At 34.5% G+C, this 12,064-nt stretch overlaps 1 protein-coding gene across 1 annotated transcript; it reads right to left on the bottom strand.

Annotated features, from left to right (window-relative positions):
- Positions 1 to 4,813: 4,813 nt before the first annotated feature.
- On the bottom strand, positions 4,814 to 6,680 carry LOC117933104 (stilbene synthase 5-like). The gene is made up of 2 exons (XM_034854492.1): positions 6,466 to 6,680; positions 4,814 to 6,107 (listed from the first exon to the last, which is right to left on the bottom strand). The coding sequence occupies exons 1-2, from the start codon at positions 6,641 to 6,643 to the stop codon at positions 5,107 to 5,109; spliced, it is 1,179 nt and encodes a 392-aa protein (XP_034710383.1). The 5' UTR covers positions 6,644 to 6,680; the 3' UTR covers positions 4,814 to 5,106.
- Between the last annotated feature and the right edge of the window lie 5,384 nt (positions 6,681 to 12,064).

Here is a 12,064-nt window from a genome sequence, read left to right as displayed (position 1 = left end):
TTATGATGTGGCCACCATTGTTTGTTTGACAGATCTCCGTGAAATGGCAATACCATTGCAATTAAACACATACCCTATTTGTGACCTACCTTTATGTGGATATGAAAGATATCTTGCATCTATATATCCAAGCAATTGTTGCTTTGATTCCTTTGAGTAAAATAAACCCATATCAGTAGTTCCGCGAAGATAACACAATATATGTTTGACACTATTCCAATGTCTTCGAGTTGGAGCGGAACTGTATCTTGCTAATAAATTGACAGAAAAAAGCAATGTCTGAACGTGTACAATTGGCAAGATACATAAGTGCACCAATAGCACTAAGATATGGTACTTCAGGACCAAGTAACTCTTCATATTTTTCTTAAGGACGAAATGGGTCCTTTTTCACATCAAGTGATCGGACAACCATTGGAGAACTTAAATGATGTGCTTTATCCATATAAAAATGTTTCAAAACTTTCTTAATGTATGTTGATTGATGTACTAAAACTCCATTTGGACAATGCTCAACCTGTAGGCCGAGACAAAATTTTGTTTTTCCAAAATCTTTCATCTCAAATTCCTTTTTCAAGTAATTTGTTGTTCTAATGAGCTCTTTAGGAGTTCCAACAAGATTTAAGTCATTAACATACACTGTAATAATTGCAAATCCGGTTTCTAATGTCTAAATGAAGATGCATGGGCATATAGGGTTATTCACATACCCTTCTTTTAGCAAGTATTCGCTAAGGTGATTGTACCACATGCGTCCAGATTGCTTTAATCCATACAAGGATCATTGTAACTTGATTGAGTACATGCTACGAGGCTTTGTACTATTTGCTTCAGGCAATTTAAATCCTTCAGGGATTTTCATGTATACATCATTATCCATGGATTCGTATAAATATATTGTAATAACATCCATGAGACGCATATCCAGTCCTTCTGAGACTGCCAAACTAATTAAGAAACAAAATGTCATTGCGTCCATGACAGGAGAATATGTTTCCTCGTAATCAATATCAAGTCTCTGCGAGAAACCTTGTGCTACTAATCGCGCTTTATATCTTATGATCCCATTATTTTCATTGCGCTTTCGTACAAATACACATTTATACCCAACAGGCTTTACATCTTTAGGTGTTTGGACTACAGGTCCAAAAACTTCTCGTTTTGTTAATGAGTTGAACTCTGCCTATATAGCTTCTTTCCATTTTGGCCAATCATTTCTATGCCGACATTCTTCCACATTTTGTGGTTCGGGATCTTCATTATTTCTTATGATATCAAAGGCCACTTAGAAAGCAAAAATATTGTTAATAACAATGTTATTTCAATCCCATTTTTCTCCTATGTGTACATAACTTATTGAGATCTCACAATTTTCAGGTACCTGTGTCTCTTCAGGGGCTTCTCGTTCAATATGTGGCTCTTCAAGGGCTTCTTGTTCAATATGTGCCTCTTCAGGGGCTTCATGTTCAATATGTGCCTCTTCAGGGGCTTTTTGTTCAATATGTGTCTCTTTAGGGGCTTCTTGTTCAATATGTGCCTCTTCAGGGGCTTTCTGCATTATTTGTGCCTCTTTTAGGGCTATAGATTTATTAATTTTAAACTGATCAGTCATTTTGATGGCCTCTTCTAGAGTGTCAAGTTTTTCTTGGGTTCTCCTCTTCTGGGGAGTTACATCCTTTGAGCTGACAGGTCTGTCACACTTCAGACGTATCTTAGATTCATTTATTAACTGTCCTACATGAACATCAATCCGTGCTGGAGTATTTGTAGTCGGGATATGTGACTTTGTCACTTTCTTTGTATCAATGAATGCATCTGGTAATTGATTTGCAAGATTTTGCAAATGAATGATCCTTTGAACTTCTAGTTCACATTGATTTGTACGAGGATCAAGATGGGTCATAGTAAATGCCTTCCAACTAATTTCTTGTCGTTCTTCAGGAATCGACTTTTCTCTCTCTAATGACGGGAAACACTCTCATTAAAATGACAATCCGCAAAGTGGGCTGTAAAAACATCGCCTATCAAAGGTTCAAGATATCTTATGATAGATGGAGAATCAAAACCTACATAAATCCCAAGTCTTCATTGGGGACCCATTTTAGTGTGTTGTGTAGGTGCAATTGGTACATATATTACACAACCAAAGATTCGTAAGTGAGAGATATTTGGTTGTTTTCCAAGCACAAGTTGTGAAGGGTAGCATTCATGGTAAGTTGTAGGTCGAATACGGACTAAAGTTGTAGCATGCATAATAGCATGTCCCCAAGCGGAAGTAGGTTATTTGGTTTTCATTAGTAATGGTCGAGCTATTAATTGGAGATGTTTGATGAAGGATTCTGTTAAACCATTTTGGGTATGAGTATGAGCAACAGGATGCTCAATATTTATCCCTACTGACATGCAATAGTCAATGAATGTTTGAGAAGTAAATTCGCCAGCATTATCAAAACGTATTGTCTTAATTGGATAATCTAGAAATTGTGCTCGTAATCTGATTATTTGTGCAAGGAGTCTAGCAAAGGCAACGTTACATGTAAAAAGGATACAAACATATGACCACCTAGTAGAAGCATCTATTAAGATCATAAAATAACGGAATTGTCCTCATGGTGGATGGATAGGCCCACATATGTCCCCATGTATTATTTCTAAAAAGACCGGTGACTCAGATATGATTTTAGTAAAAGATGGTCTGACTATCAATTTACCTTCAGAGTAATTCGTGCGGATAATGTGTTATAAAATGAAAATAAATGTGACTCAAATAAAAGTAGAGATAGCTATGTATTACTTTAATAATATATATATATATATATATATATATATATATATATATATATATATATATATAGAGAGAGAGAGAGAGAGAGAGAGAGAGAGAGAGAGAGAGAGAGAGGAGAAAGAAATCAAAGAAGAGAAATGTTGAGAGAATGAAAGAAAGAGAGAAAGAGAATGAGAGGAAGAGAATATCTTTCTTTTGCTCAGGATGGATCTTACATGGGGTGTAAGAAGCCTTTTATAGGCTTCACAATATGAACTCCCATTACTCATCTTAAAGATGAGTAAATGGAGTTCATAAATAACCATCAATGTGGTCATTCACCATTGTATTTACAACACATTTTGATTAGTTGTAACTAATTTTTATTTTTATTAACCTTAAGCAATAAATTTATTTGTTAAACATCCATATTCAAAATTTTATAAACACATAAAATAACTATAAAGTATTTATCATGAAATATCAATTAGAGATGTGGAGTCATCGGCTCCACATCGGCAAAAGGGGATTTGAAATTTAAAATAAGTTAGTCATTTTAACTTAATATAAAAAATTATTTTTAACTTTAAGTTGTAATATTTAATTATTTTATTAAACATATTTAATCAATTTTTAATTACTTAAATTAAATTAACAAATTATATGAAGTCATTAAATTTATTAATCAAATACTCTCTACCTTATGGATTGAATTAAAAACCCTAGATTCCTCTCAAAAAGCTTTGAACTAATTTTTGACAAAGGTGCTTACAACTTACAAATGAAGAGGAAACCCCTATTTACAACTTACAATTTAAGAATAACTTAAATCCCATTTAAATCATCAAGTTAAAAACATTAAGTTTCACAAACTCAACTTACAAATCACTTTTTTCACTAACCCACAACTCAACAAAGTAAATCAATGTAAACGTTAAGGATGCTTACATTTAATAAGCAATATCTTAACTCAAATTTTTAATGGGTAATTGATTCATGCACTTTCACCAACTTCCAATCCACTTGCAGCTGGTAGGCTGATGAAGTCATAGATGGTGGCGGAGACTTGTTCAATCACATGGGTTTTTTTTATGATGAAAATGACAAATTCAACATCAACCTCCAACTGCAAGCCGATTGTCCATTTCGTCTTCTAATGAAATTAATTCATCCACTTAAGAGATTTTGTGTTAGACTTATGAGAAGGAGAATTCAACAATAACCAACCCTTTTTTATTTTATAATTGCGGCATTATTTTTATCTAAATTTCGTATATGATAGTAATTAATATGCAAATTTCTTTTAGGTGAAAATCTTCCTCAGCTCCAAAATTAACTTGTGAAGTGATACAAATTTTGGTGCTTACACTTTAGGATGACATTCATGTGCAAGAAGTTTATTTTGAGTTATGTTATGCTATGTAAAAACTTTAGGTTAAAAGGGTAATCTTAGAAAAGAATAACTCATCAGCATGTCGTATTTGTTGGTGATAATTAAAATTTTTATTAATAATCCACAGTTTTATTAATACAGAATGATTCTTGTATATGTCTTGGTCTAATAAGACTTATGAAAAGTGGAATCTTAAACCTTCGGTAATATTTTTCTCACAGCACCTGTGTTAACTTGATTGAGGGTCATTTCAAGGAAAAAAAGACGCCCCAAGGGATCCCTAAGCCTCAACAATTTTGCAAAAGCCTTGTTGATTAAATTTCAGCTGTTGCTCATTTCAATTGCTGGCCTATTTTCAACAAAATCCATCAACCCCATTTTCAAAAAATTGAGCGAGAATTTACCTCAAAAAATTCTATTCATCCACGAGATTATCTCCCTTGCACCTTGATGATCATCTCCCTGTGCTTTGACACCCGATTCAGCGGGAAATTACACTACAACTAATTCTTTGTACTTAGGGAAATGACGCTTTGGATTATTAGCATATATTTTTTTTTTATCATATTTGTATTTAACCAAAATTCAAATTAATGAAAGTAAAAACGTTACATTGAAATTTTCTTGGTTTACACAAGCAAAACTCGAACTGGTGCTGTATATCTAATTCATTCTTTCTTTTCAGTGGCATTTATGAGAACAAAAAATTACAACTTTCAGGAAACTTCGCGATAACAGAATGACAAGCACTTGCAGTTTCATCCACTTGCCTGACGTGACTGCACCCTCCAACAATCACTAAATTACAATCCCTCAATGTTAGGATAGGAATAAAAGATTTAGGAGTACTATTATTAACTTTGAAGATACATGTACATATCTTTCGTAGCACCTCCTCTGTAGTACAATAGGACATGTCCCCTATATCATTTCTCTTACCGTTTTCCACTCAATTTGTAACCATAGGAACGCTATGCAGCACAACGGTCTCAATGGTCAAGCCTGGCCCAAAACCGAATAGTACTCCCCAATCCAATCCTTCACCTGTGGTGGCTTTTTCCCCCTTTAGGGATTTCTTTCTCATCTCATCCAAAATAAACAAGACACATGCACTAGACATGTTACCATACTCACTTAACACGTGCCTTGTTGCTTCAAGTTTCTTTTTCTCTAAATTGAGTTTTGCTTCAACTGCATCAAGAATTGCAGGGCCACCAGGGTGAGCAATCCAAAATAACGAGTTCCAATCGCTAATACCAAGTGGGTCAAAAGCCTGATTCAAGCATTTCTCTATGTTCTCGGAAATCAAAGTAGGCACATTAGGCCACAAGTGAAAGGTGAGTCCCACCTCACGTAAGTTACCCGCAATAGCACCTGCTGAATTAGGAATAAAGGTTTGGGCTGCTGAAACAAGTTGGAAGAGGGGTCGTTCAATCGAGACATCTGGATCTGATCCAACAATCACAGCTGCTGACCCATCACCAAAAAGGGCTTGACCTACTAAAGAGTCCAAAGCATCTTCGGAAGGCCCACGAAATGTAACAACAGTGATCTCAGAGCACACCACAAGAACTCGTGCTCCTGCGTTATTTTCTGCAAGATCCTTAGCAGTTCGAAGGACAGTTCCACCTGCATAGCAACCTTGATGGTACAACATCACCCTTCTAACCGATGTTTCAAGGCCTAAGAGATTAGCGAGTTTGTAATCTGCACCGGGCATTTCTACACCGGAGGTTGTACAAAATACAAGATGGGTGATCTTGGACTTTGGTTGACCCCATTCTTTAAGAGCCTTCAATGCTGCTTCTTTACCAAGTTTAGGTACCTCAGCAGTGATAATCTCTTGGCGTATGTTGAGAGATGGAGCCATATAAGCACCAATGTTTGGATGCTCCTCAAGCATTTCTTCGGTCAAATGAATGTAACGCTTCTTGATCATTGATTTGTCACCTGTAAAAGAAGTAACATGAACACATTAGTTTTACCAATCGACTAGTCATATAGTATATTGTTCAAGATGATCAACATGCATTTAACATTGAAGAAAGTATAAAAGGTTATTCTTAATTATAGCTAGCAATGCTACATGATTCAAAGAACAGCTCTTCAAGCCATTACAGTCAAATGAAAGGAATATCGGTTACTGAAGTAAAATGATTTTCAAGTTTCCTAAAGTAATTTATCTAAAAGCTATTCTCTAAGCTTGAAACATTCATTCACTTGGAGGTGACCCTCACTTAATAGCACACTCGTATATGTATAGAAATGTTGTGAATGTAAGAATTAATGCATGAATATATATACTTACATATGCGATTGAACTTCTTCTTCAACTCAGTCATGTGCTCGCTCTTAGTGACTCTGAAATAGTAATCAGCATAATCAGACTGGTAGACACAGTGGTCGGGAGTAGCTGTGCCAATGGCTAGGATGGTGGCCGGACCCTTGGCACGTTGAGCGTTTCTAATTTCCTCAATTGAAGCCATTGATCCTAGCTACGAACTCAAATCGAAGCTGAAGATTGAGGAAGGAAAGAGAAGAGTGCTTGGAGCTGGCTTGAGAAAGCTGGGTGTGAGTGTTGGGTATTTATAAGCTGTGTCTCACCAACTCTCATCCATCGGCAGTCAATGATCAAGTGGCTTCAAAGTTTGTGTGTGAGTTTATTTTTGGATTTTCAGACATGTATGCATGTGTTAATGTATTTGTTTTGCTCTCTGTTCTTCACCTACCCATATATGATGAATGCAACCCACAGGAAGGAGAGAGCAATCAATCTGCTTACGGTTTCTCATTATAACATTTTTTTATATAGAGAGATAAAGACTTTTCCAGCCCCTTGACTGGAAATTAATACATTTTCCACTTGACTTTTGAAAAGGAGGCAATCCCACGGGAGGGAAGCTGCTACCAACCTTCGTAATGTTAATGAAATCAAAGTCACTCAATGTCCGAATTTCAAACCTCAACAACCCAATAGCCAATACGTAACATGTCATTTAACAAAAATATCTCATTTTAGTTTATTTGACCTGTTTCGTCATCCAAGTTGGGCCACTCCTTTGATTCCCAAAAATAATTGAAGAAGGAAAAGTAAATATTTAAGTGATCCACGAAACAACTTGACTTTGGGAGGCTAGGTGTCGTTCAAAGTAGGCGCAGGTGTCGTTCATCGGGTAAAGGTTTTAATAATAAGTGAGCGTTAATAATTGACTTCACTTGCCTTACGAAATGAGTCTAATTCCAACATTCAACAGCTTTAAATAATAATTTACTTCTAACAAAAATTTAAAAATATTTTTTGAACACGTTAATTAATTGAAACTTTAAATTTATATATAATTATATTTTTAATGAAATAAGTGTGTAGTTCTTAAAACTGAGTATTTATTAATTAATGATTTAAATTGATTTTAAATTAAATTATTTTTAATTATTGACTTTAAACTTAATACTTATTTTTTACTATTAAGGAGAGTTAACTTAAAATTTATTCCAAATTATTAAATTAATACATTTATCATAATTAATTTTAATTAATAATTATCCTCATTGATTTTAGCTATATTTATTCTCATTAATTTTAAACAATAAATTTATTTATAAAATATTTGTATTTAAAGTGTTATATATATATATTAAAAAAATTATTATAAAAACGAGTCATGAACGTGGAATCATAATTCTTAAATATGTTCTTACTAACATGGGCAAATGAGACAAAAAATAAAAATAAATTTGAAAATAAGAATAAATTAACTATTTTGACTTAATATTTAAAATTATTTTTATTTTAAGTTGTGGTATTAAGTTATTTTACCAAATATACTTAATCTATTTAATAATTTAAATTAGGTTATTAAATCAAATTAAATTAAATCATTAAATTAATTTATCAAATACAATCTAAGTGTTGAAATCATAATCTATGGAGTCATAAACTGCTAATATGAGCCTGATAAACATCTCAAACTATGGGCTTAGTCAAAGGATTTCATGAGACTCATGGAAATGTGATCCACAATCACTTCGTTTAGAGCTAACCATGTCTTGAATGTGTAATGATATCAAACATCAATGTGTATAAAATTAAGAAATATATGCTACAGTCATACTCTATGCAACAAATGTTGTAAAATGGCCACTAAGAACACCATTGATGATTTCATTATAGGAGACGAATTAGACAACAATAATTACGATGTGGCACAAAAAACCCAATACTTGTTAAATGAACAAGAGGGCCTTAAAGGTCCTAACTTGATCCCATGATCCAACCTAAGGAAAAGGTATTTAGTCAAACAACATCGTGATATGAAAGCTTATCAGTTCTAGGTTAAGAAAGACCATTGTGCACATTTTAACAAGTCGAGTGGTATTTATAACGACTTGATAAGGAAATTGAGCACTACCTCACTTTTCATGCGATATGGAATAAGTCCAAATTTTCTATGGTTTGATATTTGCAACTGTAATGTGTGCAATCACTTTGAAGTTTGAGCAATAGGTCATGGATCCTAAACTCATAATGGTTAAGCATTTGAGGACAATGTAAACCTTAATTCATGAATTAAATCCACTAATGAGCAACATATCACAATTGTTATATGCTCTTGCATGAATCATGTGGCCAAATGAAACTTGTGCTCACATGGGACAACGATGTTTCTCACTTAATTGAGTTAGAAAAAAAATGTCTAGGGGTGCAATTCACCTTACTTATTACCCAAGAAAGATAATGTCAAGTTAACAAGCCTAAGCATGATAGATAAGGAAAACATGGTAGTCTAGGTAACTTAGGTCCAAAGAAAGGCAATAAAAAAAACATTAGAGAGGCTAATGTGATGGGAATAAGGATAAGGCCAAAATGAAATGCTACAACTTTGAAAAGTTGAGTCACTATGCTCGTAAGCGCATTGAGCCAAAGAAGGTACACCTTAATCCCAAATATTTCTTTTCATATATTTGAATACATGTATTAGTTTCTCATTCTATTCTTAAGTGGAGTGTAGACTTAAGAGCAACAAAACATGTAGTAAGGGATCAAGTGAGATTTATGGATTACAAAATGAAACTAATAGGTCAATAGTATGTTACCCCCTCCCCCGGTAACAGACAAATGAGGTGTAGGGAATCCCGGATCTCTTTGTCTCTATCCATGACCAAGTTAGGTTTGTAAGGATTGAGTCACTAAAAATAAGACATGATGCAACAAAGTCATACTTGACTATCTCATTGCTATCATTTTTATACATTGACATTGATTTAAGCATTCAGCTCATATCTCTTACATTATGCACAACATAGGTGCATTAAGAGTTGCACAAAGAATACAAGTCATAGATTTCTTATAAGTAGATAATTTATCCACAATCAATTCATAGATTTAAGAAATCCAATAGAGATTGTAGTGCAATACCTCATAATTAAAAGGATGGTTTGTCTTGGCCGTTGAGATGAGTTTCCCATAGTGAATGTATTAGTGATGTGATGCATATTAGATAGGACCTATGGTGAATCATGATGTAAGGCTATTAGTTATAGCGATTTACCAAGCTACTATACTACATAAACTCTCAACCTTGAGAGGATATTGAACATACGTTAAAAATCATCAAAAGGCTTTGACATATAGGTGAGATTCTAAAGAGGTCATATATCCTTGTAGATTAGGTCACTATTGATAAAGGTTGGTGGCAACAGGTATTATTAATAAAGGCACCTTGATATCTCATGGGTTTGAGACAGTATGTCCCCTTTTTGGTGATCTAAATGATATGTGATTATGAAATATGTGGTCATAGTAATTCCTTTAGTAGATTTGACATATGCTCCTTAAAGTTAGAATATGTCAATTGATCATATAATAAGTGGTATTTGTAACTCAAATATTTGAGATGTAATCTTGATAGGTGACAGCTCTATCTTGTTAGATTATAAATACCAGTTCATGGGGATCTGCATATAGTGGATAGTAGGTCATAAACCCGAACTTTGTCTCGTTATTTACATATGGTATTGAAGTACAATTGATTCTCTATAGTAGGATGTTAAATCAACTTCAAAATTAGATTATGAGGGATTCAATACTCTTATGGGTCCTAATAGTCCCCACTTTGAACTCATATACCATGCTAGCACAAATTATGAGGGTTAGATTGGCTCTTAATTAACTCTTATGCATAAGGGTATTTTGTTAATTATGTAATATTATACAACAGATAGTGAATAAGGTCTCTAGATTAAGCTAATTGATCAATTAGATGGCCCAATATGGGTAATTAATCAATTAAGACCTATTTTAGGTTAAATTAAGTAAGCCAAGCCCATGTGGGCTTAAATCACTTAAGCCTAGTAAGGAAACTCTATAAATACCTTTTTATGAGGTTAGGGTTTTCGAATGGCCTTGTAATTGGTGTCTTCTAGATCTAGAAAGAAAGTGAGAGTCTAGGCATCCACTCTTCCAAATGCCACTCTTGAGTGTCATGGGCATGGTTCGAGTCATCGGACAAAAGACATTGGGTGTATGAGACTTTTAAATCATTCAAGCACACTATTCATTGAATAGATTTCGATCTGGGAATATCCAGATCATAGGTATGAGTTTTAATCTCTAGATTTATATTATTCTATTATTTTTTAAGCCATTTTTTTTTTATGTTAGATTTAGAGATCCCTAAAGATAGATGAATGCATCCTACAAGTTCTAGGCTATCAAAACGGAGTAATTTGAGGTTCCCAACAAGGTGCATGTGAAACTTTCCTCAACTTTCTTTTAAATACTACGCACAACAAAAACATGTATTTATAAAAAAATAAGATTTAAAATATTCATTAGAAAACATTACCTTGATTTGGATGTTACCAAATCAAAGCCATGCAGTGAAGAATTTGAACAAAGTCATAGGTTGTCTTGTAGACCCACAATCTTCCACCATGATAACTCAACCTTACACTTGGCACACAACCGATACACACAACCGGTACACACAATTGATAAGAGGTATGAGAGAGTGGAGACTATGGCTCTCTCTTTTGATGGTAGAAGACGGTTATCTTGAAAACTCTAACCCTTAAAGAGGTATTTATAAGGTTCTCTAACTGAGCTTAAGTAACTTGAGCCCACCAAAAGGTTGGGTCACTTAATCTAACTTAAAATAAATCCTATTTGATTAATTAAAATCACGATGTAAACCCTCCATTTTGTCTCTTAGCACATGCCTGAAGTGTTCTTTTAGTATTCTATAGCATGTTCCTTAGTGGTCCATTGATACTCACACAAGCTTATTTTTTTTAATCACCTTAGAGACTCTGGTTGAGGGATTTATCTGGCCCCCTATTATGACCTTGGCAATCATGATTTAGACTTAGGTTTTTCCTTCCTTTTTATGATAGGTTATTTAGGTACACCATTAAGATAGCATATTTTGGCCTATTTAGGTACACTTTTTAGGTCACTTAGATGCATCCTAAATTGCCTAGATTCACTAAAACACTTCTCAAGCACACCTAGGCATCTTCTAGCTTGCACACACTCGCCCGAGGTCACTTAGGCACCTTTCAGATTACACACACTCACCCTAGGTCACTTAGGTACCTTGTTGATCACCTTAGGTCACTTGGCTCACCCTAGGTCACTTAGGCACATCATATTTCACCTAGATTCACCTAGTCCCATTTAGACTCACTTAGCCCACCTAGGTCCGCAATCAGGCAACACCTTAGGCCCATTTAAGTTCACCTAGGCCCATCTAGGTTACTTAGGCCCACTTAGGCATGCCCTAACCCATTTAGGCATCTTATACTTATTTAGGTACCCCTAGGCCCATTTGGACACCCTTGGGTCTATTAAGACTCATTAGGCTCGCCTAGGTCACTTAGGCCTACTTAGGCACGTTTGGCTCATTTAG

Source organism: Vitis riparia, chromosome 16 (genome assembly GCF_004353265.1).
Source record: "Vitis riparia cultivar Riparia Gloire de Montpellier isolate 1030 chromosome 16, EGFV_Vit.rip_1.0, whole genome shotgun sequence".
NCBI lineage: Eukaryota > Viridiplantae > Streptophyta > Magnoliopsida > Vitales > Vitaceae > Vitis > Vitis riparia.
This window is presented reverse-complemented; position numbering and strand designations above follow the sequence as displayed.

Bases quoted from the DNA above. Each gene is read 5' to 3' on its own strand.
- LOC117933104 (XM_034854492.1), bottom strand. From the start codon at position 6,643: ATGGCTTCAATTGAGGAAATTAGAAACGCTCAACGTGCCAAGGGTCCG. The intron at 6,108-6,465 runs GTAAGTATATAT...CTTCTTTTACAG, and splicing joins GAAGAAGTTCAATCGCATAT to GTGACAAATCAATGATCAAG.